The sequence below is a fragment of the Acipenser ruthenus genome, chromosome 15 (assembly GCF_902713425.1).
Source record: "Acipenser ruthenus chromosome 15, fAciRut3.2 maternal haplotype, whole genome shotgun sequence".
NCBI lineage: Eukaryota > Metazoa > Chordata > Actinopteri > Acipenseriformes > Acipenseridae > Acipenser > Acipenser ruthenus.
In genome coordinates, this window is record NC_081203.1 from 33,387,512 (window position 1) to 33,411,716 (window position 24,205).

The 24,205-nt window shown below is 39.5% G+C and overlaps 3 protein-coding genes across 7 annotated transcripts in view; 2 read left to right on the forward strand and 1 right to left on the reverse strand.

Annotated features, from left to right (window-relative positions):
* LOC117422369 (basal body-orientation factor 1-like) overlaps positions 1-559 on the forward strand; it is a 10,271-nt gene extending 9,712 nt beyond the window's left edge. For all 3 annotated transcript variants that reach the window (XM_058988024.1, XM_058988025.1, XM_058988026.1), the window contains one exon: positions 43-559. In XM_058988024.1, the coding sequence (XP_058844007.1) occupies positions 43-148 (106 nt within the window). In that variant the 3' untranslated portion in view covers positions 149-559. The remainder of the gene's footprint in view (positions 1-42) is intronic.
* On the reverse strand, positions 437-8,562 carry LOC117422368 (methylmalonate-semialdehyde dehydrogenase [acylating], mitochondrial). The gene is made up of 12 exons (XM_034037320.3): positions 8,368-8,562; positions 7,072-7,113; positions 6,768-6,842; positions 6,072-6,233; positions 5,711-5,789; positions 4,271-4,573; positions 3,893-4,014; positions 3,256-3,445; positions 2,652-2,833; positions 2,245-2,424; positions 1,957-2,055; positions 437-1,555 (listed from the first exon to the last, which is right to left on the reverse strand). The coding sequence occupies exons 1-12, from the start codon at positions 8,404-8,406 to the stop codon at positions 1,451-1,453; spliced, it is 1,578 nt and encodes a 525-aa protein (XP_033893211.3). The 5' UTR covers positions 8,407-8,562; the 3' UTR covers positions 437-1,450.
* A 187-nt stretch (positions 8,563-8,749) lies between these two features.
* LOC117422370 (protein lin-52 homolog) lies at positions 8,750-23,488 on the forward strand. Of its 3 annotated transcripts, none has more exons than XM_058988030.1 (7): positions 8,754-8,962; positions 9,375-9,449; positions 10,039-10,076; positions 10,356-10,422; positions 11,104-11,187; positions 22,500-22,594; positions 23,127-23,488. In XM_058988030.1, the coding sequence occupies exons 1-6, from the start codon at positions 8,944-8,946 to the stop codon at positions 22,553-22,555; spliced, it is 339 nt and encodes a 112-aa protein (XP_058844013.1). In that variant the 5' UTR covers positions 8,754-8,943; the 3' UTR covers positions 22,556-22,594; positions 23,127-23,488. The 3 variants fall into 3 exon arrangements, with proteins under 3 accessions (XP_058844014.1, XP_058844013.1, XP_033893214.3); XM_034037323.3 differs by having other exon boundaries at positions 8,757-8,962; positions 23,139-23,488; XM_058988031.1 differs by lacking the exons at positions 22,500-22,594; positions 23,127-23,488 and adding an exon at positions 17,922-19,605 and having other exon boundaries at positions 8,750-8,962.
* The last annotated feature ends 717 nt before the right edge of the window (positions 23,489-24,205 follow it).

A 24,205-nucleotide genomic window follows, 5' to 3' on the forward strand; every position in this document is an offset into this window, starting at 1 on the left:
AGTTGCGTGTGGATTGACAATAAAATATCATTTGTTTTTCAGGTCTCTGATTCAGGATAACAACCCAAGTCTGACTTTCATAACCCAGGCTCCACTGCCTGGGATCCCTTCTCAGGGAAGCATTCTCCCAGATATTCAGGCTAGCTGACACTGTCAAGAAGGCTTATATACCTCAGCCCTATTCGACTGAACACTCCTGAACTGTACTAAAAAAATATACATAACCTTTAGATATTCTAATACTGGAAAATAGACTTGTGCAATTCTTCATGAAGTGTTCTATTTTAACCCTTTTTTTTGAAAAAAACAAATAAAACTATTGTTTTATGTTTGTCTACACAAATAGATTTAAAATATACCAGTAATTAGAACATGTATTTTGTATACAACAAGCAGTTTCTAAACCTTTCTCAAATGTCACAATACAGATACAATGTTTTTATTTTTAGAAATCAATTTTATTTTTGGTCAGAAGTATTGCAATATTCTGGGGACCAAAACCTGTGCAACAAACAAACCATTTGTTTAAAGTGTGGGATAGTGTCGCTATTTCTCACTGTGCAAAATAAAAATGTTATAGGAAGAAAAAAACATTTACAAAACAGATGAGCTGTGCAAGTGCTTGGCTTGAGGACAAATCACAATACCTAATGCTGCTGGACTTTATTATGTCTTTCACAGATTAGCTTTTTGCAGTTTAAAACCAAACCCAAGTGCAATTAAACTCCCATATGATGCGAGATTTAAAGCAAACAGACTATGAAACAGGGCAATAACTTTTCTGTAATGTAGCTTAGTAATGATCCACCCAATGTCTTGGGTTCTAGTGCAATGACCCGTAAAGACCCACCCTGAGAAACAATAGCATACTGTAATTCTTTCATTTGTTTAATAGAGTGTGAAAAGTAGAACTAAATTACTTTAATAAAGGTTTATCATTTTATATTATCCAAGGGTGCTAGTTAATCAAACAAAACTGTTACTAGGAAGCAACTGTATACATGCTATTCAGTGAAAGTTCTTCATTGGCTCAAGTCCGCAAGCCAAATGCATTCTACGAGCAAGGGCTACTGTATAATCATCCTGACTTAAAACAAGTATGAAACAGATTTGTTTTCATTGCGTTACAGAATCCATGTGTCCTCGCTTTGAGTTCAATATGTGTCTAAATGTCGAGGTGATTTCACAACTTCAATACATACTACAATCACAGATAAGCACCAAACACAGTCCGCCCCCCACTGAAAACAGGCCCAGATGTTACATTGAACACTGAACTTTACACGGATGGATCAAACCCCTAAACAATCATGATCACCTCTTGATACAATCTCGACATTAAGGCTCATTTGTTTTGTTTTCTTGCGATTTTCTTCCTCCAGCGATTCTATGGCCGTATTATGCGTGTTTGTGTCTGTCTGGCAGGGGGATCCTCTCGTAGCAGCTGTGCTTAGCGTCCCATGGTGGGCATAACAACAGCAGGGCTTCCCAAAGTGGAATCTTCCTCCTTCCACTGGGATGTGACAGTCTTGATCTGGGTGTAAAACTGAATTCCCTAGGGGTTGGGGAAAAAACACAAAACACACACTCAAAACTGTACCAGCACTAGCACTTAAAATGAGCAAACTCCAGTGAACTGTTCAAATGAAGTAAGTAAACGGAATTAAGCTAGGAATTGAATTGATTTAGTAGACAAAGGTTCCAAAAACTGCCTTTGAGCTGACCCTTTACAGTTTAAAAGCCCAGATTAACATGTATTTATTTATTTATTGCACCATGTTGTGGTTTTCATGTTCACAGTTGTGCAATTTTAATGAAAGAAGCAGAGGTATTCATTTTAAGGTGGAGAAGAAACCCATAGGAAATCAGCAACATCTGGTCATTCTCACGAACTTTTTGTTGGATCACACTTGCCTTGTTTGCTATTCAGCCATGAACCTGGTCAATTCCACTTACCTGTTTCCCATAAAAGTTGGTATCTCCTCTGAACGAGTCTCGAGAGCCAGTGAAAGAGAACATGGGCAGAGGGACGGGAATAGGTACATTGACACCAATCTAAAACAAAGAAAACATCTGATAAACTAGGGGGGGGGGGGGGGGGGACACGACACTTCAGCATACCCATGATAATCTCAGTGCAAATCAGTTAAGATGTTTAACTTTTCGTTTCTCATTTTTGCTGTTAAAACTGTCACCACTTCCTTTTCAAATACATTGCTCCCTAGTTATAACGCAGCCCCTTACCTGCCCAACGTCGACTCCATGTGTGTACTTGCGTGCTGTAGCTCCATTGGTGGTGAAGATGGCTGTTCCATTGCCATAGCGGTTATTGTTCACTATGTCGATGGCTTCGTCAAGACTGTCTGCCTCTAGAACTACCAGCACCGGCCCAAAGATCTCCTCAGTGTAGCACTTCATGTGAGGCTGCAGGGAAGGGAACAGAAACCAGGCAGTGCGTTTAGATTGTGCTCAGTAGCTTTTATACTTATGGTGAGCATGAAACACAAATTATTATTATTATGACAGGTGAAAATAGTATAATTAAAGAAGAGATTCTAAACCACGAAAGGAAGGAACAATGTGTTCATAGCACAGATAATTTCAGGACACTTCAGTCTTCTGCATCAATTCCTGTACCTGTCCTTCCTTACCTTGACGTTAGCCAGAATGGTGGGTCCCACAAAGTTGCCACTTTCATAGCCCTTCACCTGCACGCTCCTGCCGTCCAGGAGCAGGGATGCGCCCTCGTCCACTCCGCTCTGGATGAGCTCGGTCACGCGGTTTCTGGCCTGCGGGGAGATCAGGGGACCCACGTCTGCCCCTGGCTGGTCACCTGGGAGATTCGAGGGGGCAAGAGTCAATACCAGAACCAGAACTCTGCCAAGAACGGCACTGACTGCAAACCTTTCAATGCCATCTCTGCTCTAATAAACTGTATAAGTTGATAAAACCAAAGAAAATTAAAACTTATACTGAGAAATAAAAAAGTGGTATATACTTTAAACCAATAAAATATACTGTAGACCCCATTTATTGCCTTTGCTATAATATCAGTCTGTAGAAGTAGGAATTGCACAAAGACCAGTTTGCAGTGGAGCAGTCTTTCCTAGGCCTGTTTACAAATACAGTGGTAAGTTAAGAATATCTGCCCATTCCTAAATGGACATGTATGGTCTCTCCTGTCGAATGTAACTGAAACTCAGTACCCAACACAAGGTCTCCAGACAAGCCCTCATTTTCTACCCAAGCGCCTACCTGCATTGACTTTGAGTTTTTTGGACTTGTCCACCAGCTCTGGCAGCCACTTCTTTGCCTCCCCCACTAGGATTGCTGTGGAGAGGGCCATGCAGCGCTGGCCTGCAGCTCCGAACGCTGCCCCCACAAGCTGGTTCAGCGTGTTCTCCTTGTTAGCATCGGGCATCACTACTCCGTGGTTCTTGGCTCCCTGAAAAACACAGACAACTGTTTTGCCATTTGACAAGAATCTGCTTCACAACTTGATGTGAAACAGCCAGGGAACAGCACAGGCGGTTAGGGAGTGGTACACCAGCCATGTAGTCCCTCATGTAAATGTCAACACTAATCTAATTTTTTACTGTTTGGTGCCATCTGCTGACCAAAACCTGAAACAGCGTGGTTTTTGAAAGGGGTAAACTGAGCCAGCAAGCAAGCATTATGTAATCCAGACAAGGGCAACTCTAGACCTGGGAGGCCATTTTACCCCAGGTGAAACTGACATCATGAAGTCGTTAAACGCTGAAGGGCCTGTAATAAATGTTCTTTTAGTAAATCGCTGCTACCAATCACACAAAAATACATCTGAGCCTTTATCATGTGAGATTTGCAAATGAAGCTACAATCGTTGTCATTGGAATAAACTAGGCTTCACTACCATGTTGGACTGCACCCTCTTGCCATTCTTGGACCCTCTCTCGTAGATGTACTCCCCAGCCTGGTTTGATCCCACAAAGCTGATGGCCTTGATAGCAGGATGATCACAGATAAAATTCACAGCTAAGGGTAAAAAGATAACATTAGTAATCAATTAAAATTCCAATAAATAAATCAGGGATGGAAATAAGACTTCTATTGCATAACAGTTTCACCCATACCAGGTTTTACTACGAGCTTGATAAGCCACAGTGTATAGGTAACAAGCTCAGGTGTGTTCTATTAAACTCACAGTAACCAAAACCAGGACTGTATCAAACTGCTATGCAATGGGATTTTTTCCCATGCTTATTTCCAAAATAAACGGAGTTGCCCTTACCATCATGTTGCCCGTGAATAATGTTCAGAGTGCCATCGGGGGCGCCCGAGTCCTGCAGCAGCTTGGCGAGCAGCATGGTGGCCCCAGGCACTCGCTCCGAGGGCTTCATCAGGTAGGTGTTTCCACACACCAAGCCCATCGGGTACATCCAGAGCGGGATCATGGCTGGGAAGTTGAAGGGTGCGATGCCGGCACACACCCCCAGGGGGAGCCGGTAGGTGTAGGAGTCCATGTCCTTGGTGATGGAGGGCAGAGTCTCCCCCAGCATTAGAGACGTAATGCTGCAGGTGTGCTCGACCACCTCTGAAGGGAAAATCAAGAAGGTATTTAAATAACATGGGTGTTGTGTACAAGGGCTGCACAAAAAGAAAACAAAAACATCCGATATCCATTATATTGTACACTGCTGTGTAAACGGGTGTCCCTAACATGGCTCATTTGTTACGCAAAGGAAATCCCTAATAGATATATATGTCAGCTTGTCGTGACTGGCAAGATGGCATAACTAACAGACACTTTGACAGGGCTGGAAGTAGGCGCTCTGTTGTAAAGGCTTCTGTATGCTAATACTTCAAAGGGGGGACTCTGTGGTCCAGCATGAAGACTTTGCTGCAGATTTTGCTCCCTATGTAATTGCATCTTGCCAGTGAAGTCTAATGGTTAACTTGGAGCATTAGACTGACATAATATCCTTGTTTCAAAGTCCAGTTTGACTGCAGGTCACCTCTGAAAACAGGACTTGCGTGTCAGAGGGTCTTTATTGTCCAACTCTGGCTGTAGGGAAACGCCACAAATCTATATTGCATAAAGCATGTAAGGATTAAGCTTTTAATCTTTTGTAATACATTATTAATGGCCTTCATGGTACAGGGCCTTCTTATCTCAAGAACTTGCTGACTCACTATTCTTCCAGCCCATGCTTATCTGCTAAAGATTCCTAAATGCAGCTTAAAAAACGTTTGGAAGGTTAGGGTCTTCACTGGTTACCTACCCTACTCTATTTATGGAACTAACTTCCAGTCAAGACCAAGAGTACCCCATTCTCTAAAGTCTAGATTGAAGTGCGTTCCTGCAGCTGTGTTTGATTTAAACACAAGCTCCTTATTTATTTAACACCTAGGCAGACTCAACTCGCTTTGCGCTGGTTCTTGATCTTTAGACACTGCTACACTGGATCTGCAGTCACGCTGTTTGCACAACACAGCTGAAAACTGAAATCAGGGTAAAACCAGTCTGAGACTACAGACAGTGAATTGCTTTCAGTATTACCGGTTGGAAACTCTCATTCTGAACTGCAGAGAAGGGAATAGCAGGGAGAGTGTCAGGAAAGGCATCTTGAAGACTCTTATGTTTTTATGTTGCATTACTTTTTTTTTTTTTTAAGCCATTCATTTTTTCATGAACCCGGAGCACGCCCCTCTCCCCAGTAAGCAGACTTACGCAGTCCTCGGAACACGTCTCCTTCTGCATCTGCCAGGGTCTTCCCCTGCTCCCGGGTGATTATCTTGGCTATTTCTTTCTGCAAATGAAAATTCATATTAATGTCCAGGATACAATCAAAAAACAGATCACTTGTTTAACTTTACAAAAAAAGTAAACCTTACAATACCCAATTAAAACATTCAAGCATATTATACAGAAAGCAGTCGTACAAAAATGACATAGGAGCATACCCTGCTGTGTTAAGTGCAGTTATTTTTCCTAGTCTGCATGAGCAGTCTGAGAAGAGCTCTTTTTGTTCCTAGACCTGAATAGAAAATGAGTTGCGGTTGTCATAAACATGAAAAGGAGGAGCTCTTACCAGGTTGTCCTTGATCAGCTGCTGGTATCGGAGGAAGACCTGCTGCCGGCTCAGGATGGAGGTCCCAGACCAGCTCTGGAAGGCTGTTTTACAGGACTGCACGGCGGCCAGCATCTCCTCCTGGGTTGCCTTTGGAACACGCCCGATAACTTCATTGGTGGCCTTTGGAAAAATACAAAGACACACATATATTAGATTGCAAAAAAAATAACTTTATCAATATAAAAGTTAATATACCAAACAAAACTACAAAGAGATAGTGAAGCAACTTTGCACAGTGTTTCAATCTATACACTGGAATGCACTAGCTTGGTAACTTCTAAACCATGGTGTAGACTGGAAAGATTTGCTGATTGCATCGACTGATGTTTATTTTAATTAATTTCTTTTACTGAAAGCTTTTACTCAAAGAGCTGCACTAGGATAAACAAAGAAAAGCCTCCCTGTCGAAAGGCATGCTTGTAACAAGCGAACATTAATACTGGCAGATTAATTACTTATAAACAAGAGAAATGACCAGAACTGTGTTTCTAGCATACATAATAAACTACAGTAACAAAATATTACATACATGTGATATCAGAAAACATCTGGAGCCTTGCTACAGTAGTGCAAACTAAACTTGTCGAAGTTACAACCTGCAGTACTGTACAAGCCCAGCAACGCTACATGTAGGGGGTGTAAATCACTACTTACCGGGTTGTGGATGTCAATCCACTCTGAGCTCTTGGATTCAACAAACTTTCCATCAATAAACAGCTTGGTTGTAGGCTGTGTGAGAGAGAGAGAGGCAAATTGTAGAGAATTAAACTCTCATAAACATTTTACAGTAACACTTACAGGCTGGTTTGGTATTTCTAGAAATCAGTTTGAGATAGCTAGAACAAAAAATAAATCAATGAATAAAATGAAGAAGACTGATGATTTAGATGAATGAACTTTTCTCAGTTAAATATGACCATCTTACTTGAGTATAGGATAATAACATGTATGAACTCACCACTGAGGAGGAGTAGCACATCCGTCCCACTTGTACAGGTACCTGAAACCAAGAAAACCCGCTCAATAAACACAGGGTTCAGCCCCAGCAGTGAACGGGTTGCTGTGCACAATGAAGTTTGTAATGGTGCAGAAGATTAACAGTCATGCTACCAGAGCTTATTATGCATGTCCCATACCAAAAGACTGGCAACACTGGAACTTCTACAGCGTTCAGTTTATGACCTTTAAAACAATGTCTGGGTCAGCTTTGAAATACATGTGTACCCTGGCAGCATTATCCAAAACGTGATCTTAGTTTTGAAAAGTACACAAAACCAAAGCAGCAGTCTCACACAGCAAGATTGGATTTGCAATCACTCCCAGAGATCCTAGGTTCCAGTTCAAATTCCAACAGCATTAAAAGTCAGGTTGCACGCTATCCTTTACCATAGCAAGAACCTGGAGGGAGATGTGAAAAAATATGAGCAGCAGCTGCATGGGTGTTGGAACAGATTCAGAAAGATGAGCAGGTAGGGCGACTAGATGATCTAGATCGGAGCGGTTTGAACCACTAGAAAAGGTACTACACGGTTTTGTTGTTTTTTTTTTTGGGGGGGGGGGGGGGGGGGGGTCCTATTAACAGTATAAATTCTATTGCCAGTAAGAAGCACCAAAAAGACTTCACATTAGGGCTGAAGACAGAAATAATTATATTGTATTGACTTTATGTTTAGAGAAAGTGCAATGGGTGGTTTCATTAAGAATGTGTTTTGTGCAGCTACTGGCAACAGCGGAATCAGCTGCCCTAGTGCCAGTAAACATACCCAGTTTTGTGGAAGAGACATGCTGTACACAGAACTATATTAAGACTTCGTCGCCTTCTGCCACCGTATTGCTTACTACTTACTAGCTACCAAACTCAACCTGACCCACGGCTACTAAATCAAATATATGGGCAAAAATAATATGCAGTATTGCTCTTAACTGAGGTAACATTATAAAACATGGTTAATGACACAGACAAAGGCTAGCTAGTGAAGCATCATTACGATATTACTGAGTTGTATTTCTTTACATTGTAACTCGTATATAGGAACGCGTTTTAATTACATGGGAGAAGAATGTCACTATTACATAACTCATATAAAATATGTGTGTTAATAGCATACATTACCAGTAGCGTCTAGACAAGTGCGCAAGGTTTATTTGGCACTCTACAAGATCATAAGTACAAAGAGAATCGCAAATGGACGTACGACATGTCTTTCTCCACAAACGGTACACGCGGTACGATTACATGAAAAGGTTGCCTTACCCTATTCTTCCAAACACACCTCATGATTGAGGTTGCCATGGTGAAATGGATAATTTTGAATGTCTTTTTCCTTCGGTATTACCTAACTCTCCCGACCTCCCCCTTTGAAAGTTCAACTGCAGAAGGCTCTTTCAGACCAGCTGGGAGGAACGAGAAAATAACATCCTCCTACCCGCCATTCATTCGCCAGAAAAGAAAAACTCCCACCAAACGACAGCTGTGATAGGATAGTAACATCGGCGTCCATTGATTCGTGGTCAAGCCCGACTTTTCAGGGATGCAAATGAAGAGCAGGCACCGCCTACTCATCGAATTCCTATTGGTCTATCGATCTGCGGTCAACTTTGTTTTCGGTTTTTGATTGGTTACTCTCAAAATCAATCTTGGAACGAACATGAACTGTACCGAGCCCTTATGATTTGTTGATTGATCTTTGTTTTTACAAAAAGTCGATTCTGGTTTTACCGCGTCATGAAGATGTTGTAAATGAAATTAATAAAATACTAGAACTCTTCTAATATGTGTTTTTCTCATTGACAACAGGAAGTCCGTTGATCACGTGGTATTGTTGTTAAGATGGCGTCTCCCAGTGGAGGTAAATTTTAATTTCAAAATTGACAGTGTTTTGGGTTTTTTTTAACGCTTTTGCAGTTACACAACTAATCAAAGCCAAAATAGTTTATTGCATTTTTTTTAAATGTAAAGGAATACCCGTGTTACGATAATAAAATACAATGTGGTAATATGCAAAATTGAACAATTGCCAAAACGTTTGTACCGGCATTCAATGGAATTCGGGAAATCAATCAGACTTGCCTGTGTTTTGTATTGAATAATCGTTTGTGACTCCCAGCAGTTTGGATGGCAATAAAACATAGATCACGTTACTATAAAACATTTTCATGAAGTGTGGTTCTTTTATAACGAAGACAGTTAATCAAAGCGGTTTTTTTTCCAAGAACATCTAACCGCATTGCGACTGTCTGTTATGCATTTCATTTTCCCAGGTGAAGATTTTGAAACTTCTCTGCTGAGTTTTGAAAAGTTAGATCGTGCATCTCCAGATCTGTGGCCAGAACAATGTAAGTTCTCGTTTTGGTTTTGTTTCTTTTTTTTAAAAACGGTATGTTTTAATTAAGCAAACATGCAGTACATACACATGTTAATTTACACCATGACTTTCCAAATGAAATATGTTTAATACATTTGTTGAAATAATGATGCAAACGCCAAATTAATATTCCAACAATAAGTCGCTCAAAGACTTGGGAATGTTGTTTACATTCCAATAAGGAATTCAGTGTTTTCAATTCTCCTAAATACTTTGTATTTCCAAATAGCACGTCATTGCAGAACTTGACCACTAGATGGTATACACCCTGTAACAATTGCTTAAAACTCAATAATTTTTTTTTTAAATCTCTACTGTGATTTCAATCAAGAATCTGAGTGCAGGGTTCTTTGCTGTTTCTAAACATACCAAGGTGATACCTTGCTCACTGACTGTTTGACTCTCAATCGCGTACAATGTGTAAAGCATTAAGCGGAGTACTCCCCTGACACGCAGACCTGAACAATGCAATTAGTTATGACAACAGTCAGCCAACACTTTGGCTCATCATTTCTGAACAGCGTTTAGTTTTCAGTTACATGTTGTTTAATTTATTACAGTGCCGGGAGTAGCAGAATTTGCAGCCTCTTTTAAAAGTGTGAGTATATATATATATATGTACACTTACATTTTTTATGTCCATTAGTTGTATCGGTTTCTCTTACCTAAACTAAAATATGTATGTTTTGATTACTTTCAGCGTTGCAGTTGTCAGCAATTTAGAAACACAAAACATTGCCTTGTATATCTATTGGCTATTTCACCTTTGGTTTAATGCTTTTTTTTAATATATTTCAAAGAAAGAAATTCTTGCATTAGTAATTGTACTGTATTACACATTCTACTTGGTAAACCCTGATTCTGCTTTGTCTTTTAGCCCATTACCAATTCCCCTCCCAAATGGATGGCAGAACTGGAGAATGATGACATTGAAATGTTAAAAGGTGTAGTAGTTTTTTTCTGCCATTTAACATAAAAACAACATTCATTTATTTTGCCTTCATTTCTGGTTTCAAAGGAAGTCCAGCACGTGTACAAATTAAGTACATTGAGATGCAACACTTTTCGGTGGCTGGTACAGTAAGCTGTTCTTGCCCTGGGATTAAAATAAATAAATAAAAAAATACGTTTGCAGTGGCTTTTCAACTCAGCACACTAGAGCAATTGTTTCTTGACCTGGTGTGTAACAATGCAGTAAGATTTAGAAAGTAGAGTCGATTAGAGACTTGACAGGGTCAAACAACCAGCCGCCTTGGGACCTTAACCCTTTACTGTTAAATGTTCTGTTGTATTGTTTATTTATATTATCTTTTATGTTACATGGTTTCTGACGCCGTTGGTAAGATGTTCAAATTAAAATGTTGCCTGAAAACAGCATTTATTATTGAGTATTGTGACCATATGGTATAAAAGGTTGCTCAAAAAATGCTCTGATATCCTTGCATGTTGGTATTTCTAGGTTCTTCATATAAAACAACATTACTAATGTTTTACAGTATGTCCTGCTACTAGACCTATCTCAATCACTGGATATATTGTACAGGGATATTCTCATTTCTCTCTTTTTATTGTGAAAATGGCATATCCACAAGGGGGGGCTGACTGATTCAGTGGTCTGTTTGCAGAATTGGGGAGCCTGACAACTGCAAATCTGATGGAGAAGGTGAAAGGACTCCAGAATCTGGCTTATCAGCTTGGGCTAGAAGAGTGTAAGTGTCCTTTTTAAACTCCCGCTTTATCTTGCATCAAGCCCCTAATGGTCCTGATTTGTTCATTTCAAACGGTTGTTCACTGAGGCCAGATAATCTATCCAACGTATTGCCCATCATACTACCGTATGATGACAGAGCTTTCTGCTTCAGTTTGTCGTCTTGGATGTTTTAACAGTGTTTTCTTGTGACAGCGTTCTTTCTGGTATAGTCATACAGTAGTTAAGCAGTAAAGATATTCTTTTGCTCACCACTGGGTGGTGCTGTCCAGCTTTTCCTGCTCAGTCAGCTGTGTTCATTATTCAGAGCTCTGCTTGCAGTGTGTTGGTTTTGTATGCTTTCACAGCAGCCTGAGCCAGAAGGGAGATTGCCCTACTTTTCAAATAGCAGCCTCAGTTTATGAATGCATTCAATAAAGAAACAGTAGAAACCGGATAATCTAATTTCTAGTATCGGCACTGCGTTTGTTAGATTTATGCATACTGGTGCCAGTATATTTCACTTAACAATACTTTCCATTTTAATTGCTTCCTTTCTGCAGCCTTCTGTAGGCTTATGTTAACTGTGTCTGGAACTCTCTGTACTGTCTATATCAAAAGTGAGCTGAGTAACTGCTCTCCGAGTTACAATCTCACCTGGTGGTTTGCAGCAAATGGAGTTCATCTTTAACAGAGTCATTCTAGTTTTCTTTTTTGTTTTGTTTAAATACATTTCTGATGTAGTATTTTGTAAATCTCAACATTGCAAGCTCAAAAATAACGGTTATTAATATGTCAGCTTCCCAATCTGTATAATCCATAGAATGGATTATCATCATTAATGGTCTAAATTGTTTTATTTGTTAAGAACAAGATGGTTACTTATGTATTGGTGCATTTAAAATGTTTATTTATTTATTTATTTATTTATTTATTTAATCCTTATGACATGTGGCATATAGTCATTAACAGATATTAAGTGGGAGCTGTAATATCTTTCTCATAATTCACCAGCCTTGAGAGTGTGTGTCTAATATATATATATGTGTGTGTGTGTGTGTGTGTGTGTGTGTGTGTGTGTACATATGTACAGATAATTCAAAAAGAGTGAACAGCTGTATACCCAAGGAGAATCTGAATGCAACAGGATTCAGAAGGCTGTAAATATGATGTACTGTATATAGTTACTGTAGATTCAACTAAACTTATTTATTTTTACTGCTTAATATTTGTAAATGAAACTAACCTGCTAAAGTAAGTAACATTAGTGATCATTGTAAAATGATTTTTCCATCTTATTTGTATTGTGATTTGCAGCGGTGGAATCCCTGACAGATATTATACAGTAAAACGACAGCAGCTAGACCAAGACGATTCAAATTTACATTGTGTCACAGTGTTACTGTGCAAGGTTACGCATGTGCAGCTGTAATTTGCTTCTCTATTAGCTGAGCAAAATGTTCTTGAAATCTGGCATAAATAACGTGTAGCAAGATGAATGCCTTGTTGTAGTACTTGCATTGCTAAACTATTTATTTAGTACATTGAAGGAGGTTGTTTTTTTTATAAGGAATGCTAAAAGAGGAGCTTGGGGAATAGGTGGCACTACAGATGAGCCTTAATTCAGAAGAAAATTAAACCATTGGTGTCTGGTGCACACAGTTACAGTTTTAATATTGACCTGTAGAACACAGAGGTGTCAAAAGGTACTGCCCATGAAATGTAGGTTTATTGAACTGCCTGAAGTACCACACACACACACACACACACACACACACACACACACATACACACACACACACACACACACACACACCATACTTGGCGACAATTCAAAGAATTGACCGCAGATAATGTATTAACTGTGTTCATCAAAGCAATTGTTTCCTCCCAGCTTTGAGCAGTAATCTGGACCAAGAATGTTGCTGTTCAGGTCATTGTAATTCAAATTAGACCAATGTTATGAGGAGATGTCTTTGTCAATGTCTCGTTTTATTATGAAGTGGAAAGAAATGTCATTACTAAACTTGTATGCTAAATGATGCTGATGTTCTCACAATCTTGACCAGGTGACTAACTTAGAGATGCGATTTTAAATGGTTTCATGTCAAAATTATAATTAGGTCTTCAATACTGTATTTTTTAATAGTGTGTTTTTACTGTAGGTTTCCGAGCGCTGTGGTTTAATCTGCTGCTTGTTGTGTGTCTCTGCAAACCCTGTAAATCTTGGACACTTTTTCATTATGGCTTCCTTTTTTACAACCTTTAAATTAGACAGGAAAGCGGAGCTGGGTGGAGTTGAGATTTATTATCCAGATAAACGCACGGCTTATTAAAAAAGTTCTCCAAGTCACTAATGACTTGGTGCACCAATCATTTATATAACATGCTGGGGTGTAGTAAAATGACTGCAGCCTTGCATTACAACAGCAATGGGGATATGGGTCTGTACCATTGCATGGAGTCATGGATGAGGCAGTGAACATGTTTCTGTTGGCACTGGGTTCTGCATTTCTTAGGCGATTGTCTCCATGTTTTACTGTGACACACGCATGCTTTGAATAGTACAAAAATAACTTTTTTTTTCTTTCTCCATCAATAGTGATGGGTGTATTAAGATCTCTGTCTCTGAAACACGACAAAATACATTTCTTTGTGCGTTCTAAGTGAATAACCATTTTAATACAATAAGTAATTACAACGCTATAGGCTTATATACATGTAATATTGTGTCTGGACTAGCTGGTGGTGTATTGTAGATGTATGGGTTCTGTTGGGCCATCACTCCAAATCCATCATTTATTCAAGATAATTAGTGGAAGGTGACGCGTTCAAGTTCACACTGAAGTGTCATGAGAGCCCTGTCTCCTGGGGAGCCCCACAGCTGCCTCTGCAACGGAGGCACCGACCAGCTTCTGGAAATGATATCCATCCCCTAATTCCCAGTGGGTCCGGCTCCTTGAAAGGGAGCACGTGGCAGTCCCAGCTGCTCGCTTCTTGCCTAATGAATAGCTTTACCACGGAACACTAAGTATTGCCATCAGAGCCTGCTTCCCAGGGGGGATACGAAACAAGACTGATAACTAATGTTATTGATGGTAATTGAATTGAGATCGTTCCTTTGGGAAGACTCTGGTGCTTTGGGGCTTTGGTACTTTAAACACTTGTTGGGTGTTTGTTAACTGTTTCCTTCAGGATTTGTTTTTGTCTCTGCTGCTTTTTTTGATCGTCACCTCTTATTGCTCGGTTTTAAATGTGCCCACGCTGAGATCCAGGCAAGACAGTTGGAATAGTGCAGTTGTGAGCTGGTGCAATCAATTGTGAAATGCCAGATTCAAGCCTATTATTAAAAACGCTCTTATTTCATATCCCATAAACAAGTGCATGTCCAAATGTAATATTTGCATTACTGTACGGCTCTCATTACTGGACATGTGATAGAGAACTTAGACATCTCTGGCAGCTGTGCATGTTTTTTTTGTCATATGCATTGCCAAAACTGACAGTCATGTAAACCGTGTCTCTCTTGTTCTCTCTTTACTCAAAACAAACCCAATTCATACTGTGTATCCCTTATTCATGCATCTTTACCATTAATAAGCAATAGTGGATGGTGTCTGAAGTTTTGCAAGACCAAAGAGATTATCCTTTTTGTTTCTAAAGAAATCTGCCGGTATGTGCGTTCTCTCTGGGAGTTATAAAACATTAAAAAGCCGTGGCTCTTGGTCCTCCATACCACTCTCTCTGTATTCAAATGTTAGTAAATCTGTTTTATTTTCATTAGCCGTTAAAGCTGCTGTGAATAGTGGGATGTTCTTTTATTTCATTTAGCCAGCATGCTCTCACATTGGCTTTCCTCTGAGAGAACTGTCCTGTCCTCATTATTCGGGTGAAAGGCACCAGGCTCGCCTTTCCTTCAGAGCTGGTCAGCTCTCATCGGGAACATCAGCTCTCACCTAAACAATTACACAATGCCGTCCTTTCATTTTCCAGGTGATTTAATTCTATGATTCTGAAGATAACTGGGAATTTGTCAAGGAAACCACAGTAGCCCAATCTACAGTAGCACCCTGACAAGTCAGTCCATTGCAAAGATTTGATCCATTTCTCACTTTTTATTGAAAGGATAAACAACCAGTCTGAATGAGTTTCCCAGTTAAATTATTATTATTATTTATTATTATTATTATTATTATTATTATTATTATTATTTTTTAGCAGCACAAACAACTTAAAGTGTTAATTCGGAGCCTAACTATTTCTTGCCACCAACTGCACCACATACTGTGAAGAGAGTGTGGCCTAAGCTATGCTTTGTACCCGTAGACAACTCTGAAGGGCAAATGTGACAATTCTTAATGGGATCCCATTTTCTGAGACCATTTCAAGAGATTCTGAGAAGATCAATTTCTGCCTTATTAAAAGAAGTGTATTACTGAATATGATTGCATTTTTGCCCTATCCTGGGAATGTCTTACCTATCCATCAGTGTGCCACTAAGACAGAGTAACGGTTATGAAGTGGTGCCGCTGACAGGTTCAAAGTGAAGTACGCGCTGCGTTTGAGATAAATAGGTGCCACTAGAACTCTTCTGCTCAAAATGTCTGCCAGAATGACAGCATCAGAACGTTGGAAATTCTGCCAAAACAAGCTTCCCATCTCATTTTCGGGGTAGCGTTCTGCGATCTGCTTTTAAAAACACTTGTCTTCCTTTGCCTTACTATTTAGTGGTCTCTCTGCCTGCATGTTCGGGAGAAGATTTTCTCTCATGTGCTCTTCTCCATTACTGTGAAACCTTTTCGGAAGTTCCTACTGTTTTGTTTTTTTTGGTTTTTTTTTTTTATATATATAATAGCAGTAAAATATTTCATGTTAGATTTTGAAATGTCAGATTGTCAAGTTTTTTGTAAAACTATATAAGTATATGGAAAACTACAAAGCGGTATGTAATTCAGTACGTTAACGTAACATTATTCAGCAGGTTTCATTCGACTTTATGAAGCAAAATTAGTTAATTTTAGAGGGTGATGCAATTGGCCATAACTGTACAGCTACATGTGTGCCTATTCTTTGTGTTAAAACAGTTCAAATAAAATATTGCCCATAAGGGTTTGGTAACTGACTACCGACAGATTATGTTGAACTCAATAAAATGAACAGTGTGCCATTAAGGGAATGGAAATTAATTAAAAACAAACAGAAACTTCATTAGCCATTAATCCCTCCTGGAGTCTAGCAGCAAGACTAGTCCAGTACATGCAGAGAAAGTTTAGCACACTGCACCTTCTGTCTTGGCTGTTCCATCATGAGCAGACTCGAAATGACACGTAATTTACATAAATAAATTAAGAATTCATAGGGTTGTTTTTTTTTTTTTTTTCAGCTAATCACGGGAGCGAAAGAAAACCTTTCTGGGTATTTTAATGAATGAATTGCGACTGATTTCCTATTAATAGGGACGCCTTAGGAATTGGGCCCAGTGTGTGTGTGTGAGGGAGTGAGTGTGTGAGTGAGTGTGCGGGGCTTGGGAGGAATGGGGTGGGGAGATGGGCATGGATATAAAGAGGAGCCCAGAGCCCCCCTGGGAAATCATGCCTCGTGTCCGCATCTTAAATATGCCTGTGAAGTATCAATAAGTGGGTAATTGAATTTTGAACACAAACATGAGCGTCGGGTTGGGGGTTGGGGTGGGGGGGTGTGGTGAGGACTTGTCATCTCCTCTTCGCTCTCCGAGGCCCCAGGGAATCATGGCAGCGAGGATGGATGATAAATCCATTAAATAAAGATTACACTCTGTAATGGCTCAGTGTGGCAGTTTAAGAGGAGCAAAGGGGTAGGATTACAGTCTGTTTGTGGCTTAATGAAACTGTATTAGGGCAGAGTGGAGGAAAAAGGACACTAGTTAACCTAGGTGGTCATCTGACTGAGGAGCCAAGAGGAGCCATCTTAATTCCACTCCTGTTACTTCTGGCCAAACAACCAGCTGATTTTGATAACCGCTCAGGCTGATTACCAGACCCAGCGTGGTTTTAGGGATATTATTTTTATTCCTATTGTAATTATTAAGGGCAAAAGAGATACAATAAGAAGTGCCTCGTGTTATTTGGACACCCTGTGAATGGCCGCTACCATTTTAAATTGGATTGCTGTCTAAAGCACTGCATCATCAAGAGCTGTCATGCTCCCATTTCTACAGGGAGATTATTGAAAAGCAGCCTTTAAATTCAAGTCATAATCACAGCACAGCAATCCCTTAAGCACAGCAGTTGTTTTTTTTAGCCAGCCTGAAGCACTGGTATTGCTCACCAGTTGATGCTGTACACTTCCGGCATGTTGTTTTACTAACCTAAAGGATACGTGGCTAGCAGCATTGAGTTACAAAATTTGAAATCAGGAAAAGGTGTGCCAGTTGAAAATGAATTGGGATAATAATCTTTATTAAACTATTAGATATTAAAACGTGTTCTTTGCTGAAGACAGACAAGAGTTTATAAAAAACAAAACATTCATTCAGTGTAAATAGCAACCTTAAAAAGTTGCTGATTAACGAAGTACAGAATTTGTAATTGGAGATTTGTTTAGTTGATTAGAAAGGTCACTTTCCATTAATCGGTATTGATCTTGAGGCTGGGAGTGTGCTTGGCGTGTGTCTTTGTGTGTGTGTGTGGAGAACAAGACCGCAGGTTATCCTGTAGACCTTCTTATCGCAGTTTTCAATCTGACTTCACAATGCAAATCATTTTACTTTCATGCAAGGAGGAAACTTGGGATGAACTGAAAACGAATGAATGACCGGAGCAGAAGAGCAATCGCTGGAAGTCTCGCGGGAGACAGCAGGCTTCACTTCATCATTGTGTCGGGCTCGGCTACAGAGGAATCGTGACAGCAAGAACAGCTGTAAAAAAAAATACAAAATTCTCTAAAGAAGCATGTGGGTTATTTAATAAACGTTGATAAATATAAGCGAGTCAAATCTTGGTTTAAGAATTAGTTTAGGCTGGGTGTTGATGGTCAGGACTGTAGGTTGAACGATTGCCTTGGGGCCAGCAGGTTCTGTTTAGATTCTGGTGAAAGCATCATCTACCAGTGCTCAAGTTTATCAGGTTCATTTGAGCATCCCTGCAAAAATTGCTGTTCACTGAATTCATCAGTTTGGGAAATCCATAAATCAGGGTTTGCTGCTCTACCATTTAGTTCCCTCCTCCTGACCAGCTGATCTGGAGAGCAGCTCTCCGTTAAGAGAGCGCTCCTGAAAACGTCTCAAGATCTGGATTACTGGTATTCAGCCTTAAAGGACTGTTAAACACAGGCAAGGAAGCTAAATCGCTGAAGTATATTAAAGCATTAAAAAAAAAACTGGTAAACAATGGTAAAACAAAGCAAACGCACAGTACGGGGGGAGCATTGTAAACCACAAAACTAAAGTGCAGATTCACCATTGTAAACTACAAGGCAAGTGCCCTGTTAGTGAATGCTAAGCAAGCCTGAAGAAATCATCAGAAAGATCAAGCCCTCCGTCCCCCACCCCCACCTCATCGTAATGAGCACTTTAAAAAGTAAATCAAGTTGGAAAAGATCTCTCCTCTCTCCTCCTGTAATTTCTTCTAATATGAAAACGATATCACCGCGGCAGTAATTACGGGTCATCCTAATTTATTTCATAGCTCTTGATTTCTGATGGTTTTATTCCTTTTAAGGAAAGGCTTCAGTGTTGGGCGCTGTGATTATTTTGTTAAACGTTATTCGAATAGACAGCAGTGAGAGAAATTAATCAATCTGAATCCAATTAGCATCATGTTTAACCTGATGATGGACACCTCAAGGTGAAACAGCCACAGAGCTTTTCCTACATTATTATTCAGAGCAGCTCGCCTCATCTAAATTACAATCCAGTGTGCTTTTTCATTAGCTTCAGAGGAGTAGACGGGTAACCCTTTCACAGACCTGTGTTCAGGAACACATATTCACTGCTAAAGTTTCTAGAAAGCTTAATCGGGTAATATCAGCGTAAATGGTTTTAATTATCTTCCACGGTAAAGAAATTGCAAATTAACCTTTTTTCTTTTGTAAACCATTGACTATTTTACCTATCATATCAATATCACAGAGTTTGGTGGTGTGATAAAGAAATCTGTATCTCTACTAACTAATGTATAAAACTACCAGGGAGCTAACCTGAAATGTTAGTATTTGCAATGTAATGGACATTCAAATAAGTGACACATATGTCGAGGCATAACGTTCTGCCAAAATAGTATAGATTCTAAAGACTTGATCTATAAACCGTACTTGCATGCTTACACATTCAGGACAGAACAGGAGCTGGACTGTGCTTCTTAACAGTGCAGGAGCTGGACTGTGCTTCTTAACAGTGCAGGAGCTGGACTGTGCTTCTTAACAGTGCAGGAGCTGGACTGTGCTTCTTAACAGTGCAGGAGCTGGACTGTGCTTCTTATCAGTGGAGGAGCTGGACTGTGCTTCTTATCAGTGGAGGAGCTGGACTGTGCTTCTTATCAGTGGAGGAGCAGGGATGTACTACATAACAGTGTTTTGGATCAGTATGCTGATTTGTTGCTGAATGTTTGACTGCAAGATGTGCTGTACAGCAGACTGTAAGAATATGGATCAGGTGTTCTTAAAAAAAAAAAAAAAAAAAAAAATAATAATAATAATATCAAGGGGAGAGTTAGAGACCACATACATTTTTTTTTAAAAGTATAGCCTAAGTAAATAGCATTTCTCCAAGTTTTAAAAAGGTGAATTTATTTTATATACCAGCTCTTTATGTGAAAAAAGGGCAGTTATCAATGCTGTATTTTAGATCACTTTATTTTATTTGTGGGACACACTGTATCTAATATAAATTGCAACATTTAAGATCTACTAACCATTCAGAACAGCTGAGTGTCAGTCATATTTACTCAGTGGGTTAGGGTGCTGAAAACCAGCAGCCTCAAAACATGGCTGTACCTAATGTGCACCACAGTTTCGCTACTTTGTCCTGTATTGGTAACAACTGGGCTAAAAAGGAAGGTGGGCACTGAGGTCTGTCAGAGCCTTGACCAAGGCTTGCAAGAATCATATGCCTGAGAACTCTACACGCACGCACGCACGCACGCACGCACGCACACACACAGGCATGCACACATGCACGCGCACACACACGCACACATGCACGCGCACACACACACATGCACGCACGCACGCACGTGCACACACATGCACGCACGCACGCACGCACGTGCACACACACACACACACACATAGCCCTGCCACCCCCAGGCAGGTCAACATGTGCTCTGTCAATTTGGTATGAGCGTGCCGTGTGTGATGTTGTTTTGTAAGTCAAAAATGAACAGATGTTTGTATAAATGCCCTCCCTGTCTGATGTCTTGCAAATTAAATATGCAGTTTGCATTGCTAAACATTTTTAAGGGAGAGGAGGGGATATTAATTCTACAGTCAAGCCATGTTAAGCTGTAACAAGTAGTACAGTATTTGAATATGTATGGACTCAGTAACTACAATTCATTACTGGTGAATAATCAGTTAATTCCCCAAATATTAATAATTCATCTGTGGTATGTAATTCCAAAGGGAAACAATTCAATTAATGAACTAGTGTGGTTGAATATGGAATAAATATTTCACTGCAGGCTGAGTATTAATTATAGTGGCTGTGACTTTTGAAAGTTCTATTCTGAATGCCAAAATTTTTACTACACAATATAAACCAGAACAACAAAAATAATTATTCAGGCAGTACTGTCATTTGTTACTGTTCAGTTTCCAGGTACATTAAAAAATTATTATTAATAATAATAATAATAATAATAATAATAATAATAATAATAATAATAATAATAATAATAATAATGGGCTTGAGTTTTTTTCAATAGTTTTGAGTGTTACACATTTGTTTGATTGGTGCAAGTACTACAGGACTTGGTTTTAATAATGTTGCTTTGTTTTTTTGCAAAAACCTTGGAGCACCTTATCTAAACTTCACTGCTAAAACACTGCTCCCACACCTCTGAATCTCATCTTCAAATGGCCAGTCCATTAAATGATTCAACTTTGTGTAGAGTCTGTTACTGACGAGTATGTTCTGCATATCCCCTTCAGTCACTGAGTACATGGTTGTACCATGTTAGCGTTCCTGTCTGTGGCTATATTTTATAATGTTTTCTTCAAAGTGTTGGCAGGGAAACTTCTTAAACTCCACAGAGTTAACACAAACTCTTTTTAAAATTTCTAAAAATGTAATAAAAAAAATATAATAATAATTGTGTCCGACGGGGATATAATAATATTTATTGATTATAAAATTGAAACTGGTGCTGTACCACCATATTTAGTCTGTTTTTATTTCTTTTTTTGTACATTTAATATCGTGTATCTCACATCTGTGTGATTGAACAGTGACGCAAGCTGTATACAGCAGAGGGTGTAAAAAATAATAATTACTTAGATGTGAAAATCAAATAATTCACACAGCTGAAAACGAAATTCTAAGAGCCTGATCCTGGCGAATTGCTCACAGCCTGGATGGACTAATCCATCTACACGGGATTCCCATTAAGAGCTGTTAATGCACCAGTGACACAGAAACACTGAGCTCCAGATTACATTCATTAATGTGGATTTTTGCATGTAGTATAATTATCGTTTTCAATCTCTCTTCTCTAAAAGGGTATCCAGTTTACATTTGCCTGGGCTTTTTTTACGTAGCAAATTGCTTGTGGAAAATCAGCAGATGATATGTGCAGTAATACCAAGACAGTAACAGCTGTGCAGACATCCTATAACACAGGACCTCCGTGCCCCAGACACATTCTCTCCAGCAAGCTTTTACTTTCCCATGCTTGCATAGGGATATAACGGGTTTCTGGTAACAAATATCAATGCTCAGGACCTATTTCAAACAAATCTTTAACTACGGTAATGAGCTCTCCCTCTCCGGGGATGTGTATGGTGGAGGTAGTTGGATGTATCATCTTTTATTTAGTAGAAGATATATGTAGTGTACCTACGCACAAGCATGCTGTAGCATGAAGCCAGTAGGCTGAGTGTAGCAGGTTAGCCATGCGGTTTGGTTAGTCTTGTGATTGAGAGCAGGGGAAGAAAACAAGACCTAAAACCTCAAAGAATGAAATGTGGCCGCAGCTGGTTTGGAAGGTGATTTTCAGCTGCTTTCTTTTTTTAAGATGATCTTTTTATCTAAGCATTATATTAATAACTTTTGTTTTGGTTTGTTTGCAGTATTTAGAAATGTTTGTTTTTTTTTCCTTTTATAATTTGTGTTTCTTCTTCTTCTTCTTTTTTCTATATTAGCCAGAGAAATGACCAGAGGGAAATTCCTCAACATCCTGGAGAAACCCAAGAAATAATGTGAATGAAGGAAGAAGAGTTCTGATTAACCCTTTAAGGTACAAGGGACATGTGGGGTTTAAAATGCACTGCCGGGCTGGATCTGGTCATCCAAATTCAGGTTTCCTCATGAGCCAGTCTCAGATTCATTTTAATAAGAAACCATTTGAACAACCGCTCAATTCCAAGGGGTTAAACACATCCAGAAATAGAGAGACAGTGGCTCATCAGGGTTAAACAACATGTTAGAAACCTGAATACAAGTTTGAGGGGAACCAATGGGGGTGGTGGGAGTGAGCACAGAAGCCCTGTTGCATACTGTATGTACACGTTGGGTTATTTGTTATTATTTTTGTTATTTTAATGCATGAGGAAAACAGGTTAACCCTAGCAGCCTGAAACTCTCTGCCTTAAGTATTTTGTCAGTAAAAATAGTTTGAATTATTATCAAAGAATTGCTTCATTGTGAATTATGTTGTTAAGATAAAGAGTTAACCAAAATGTTTGCACTAGTTTTATAGTCAGACCTTTTTACCTTTCGAACTTTTTATAGACTAGATTTAGTTTTAAAAAACGAGTATAAAATGTCAGCCATCATTGCAGCTTTTCAATCCCTGGAGTGAAGGAAAAAGGAGTCCTGAACAAACGGACGACAAAATACTTCCCATCAATCCTAGAGTCAATCAGCCATCACTCCAAGGGACTTGTTGCAGCATTTCTGTGTGATCCTGCCTCTGATAGTTTACTGTACATTGAGCATTTTCATTTAATAATTTTGCAAGCTTGTATTAGCCAAGTCGTCTTTATTTAAAGGAAACCATTTGGAACCTCTTTCTTTTGTTGCACATTGGGTTAATGTACATGTATGCAGTTAAACATATTATTATTATTATTGTTATATAATAATTATATTGTTTTTTGAATTCTCTTAAAATAAAATCTATTAAGCTGTATGTATGCATCAAATACATTGAGAAGATGATACAATGTGGTTCTGGCATATGTAGCTGCAGTGTTTGTTTGTTTAAGTGTGAACAGTCCTCAGTTTCCTATCAAGTGTATCTGTCAGCTCTCACAGCACAGCTATGTTCTGGGGGTATGTGGGAGTAACACACACACACACACACACACACACACACACCTCTGATAGACCATGTGCCTAAGCTTGTTGCAGCCATCCCATATACAAAAGAACAGTACTGCCCGCAATGACGAGATGCTATCTCCAGGATTCACATTTCAGGAGCTTCGTGGCTTTACAGGGGACCCGCTTTCAGCTGAGGCATGTGAGAACGATTCTTTTCATTTCTAATCCAAGGTTTGTGTGGATTATCAACAAACTGGCAAAGATACCCATTAACATCCATTTCACTTGGATGTGCCACCGATTCCTCAGAGAAGACTACAGCACTGGTAAGCCCCACTTTGGAATCGGTTTAGTTTGGCTGGACTCCTGTGCGTTTCAATTCAGTCTCCTGTGTGCCAGTTTGGAAACTGGGAAAACATACCAACAGAAGCTGGGAAGACAGGTAAAAGAGACAGTTGGGCAAGTGATGTCTTATTGAACAAGAACGTTCTAGCTGTAACTACAATGGGTGAAACCCCTTGCTGTACCACAAATGATTAATTAGGGCAATAACTTCAAGCCCCCTCCATTTCACAGACATTCT

Bases quoted from the DNA above. Each gene is read 5' to 3' on its own strand.
- LOC117422368 (XM_034037320.3), bottom strand. From the start codon at position 8,406: ATGGCAACCTCAATCATGAGGTGTGTTTGGAAGAATAGG. The intron at 7,114-8,367 runs GTAAGGCAACCT...TCTTGGTTTCAG, and splicing joins GGTGTGTTTGGAAGAATAGG to GTACCTGTACAAGTGGGACG. The intron at 4,574-5,710 runs GTAAGTCTGCTT...TTTTCCCTTCAG, and splicing joins AGACGTGTTCCGAGGACTGC to AGGTGGTCGAGCACACCTGC.
- LOC117422370 (XM_058988030.1), top strand. The intron at 10,077-10,355 runs GTGAGTATATAT...TTTGTCTTTTAG, and splicing joins TTGCAGCCTCTTTTAAAAGT to CCCATTACCAATTCCCCTCC. The intron at 10,423-11,103 runs GTGTAGTAGTTT...GTCTGTTTGCAG, and splicing joins TGACATTGAAATGTTAAAAG to AATTGGGGAGCCTGACAACT.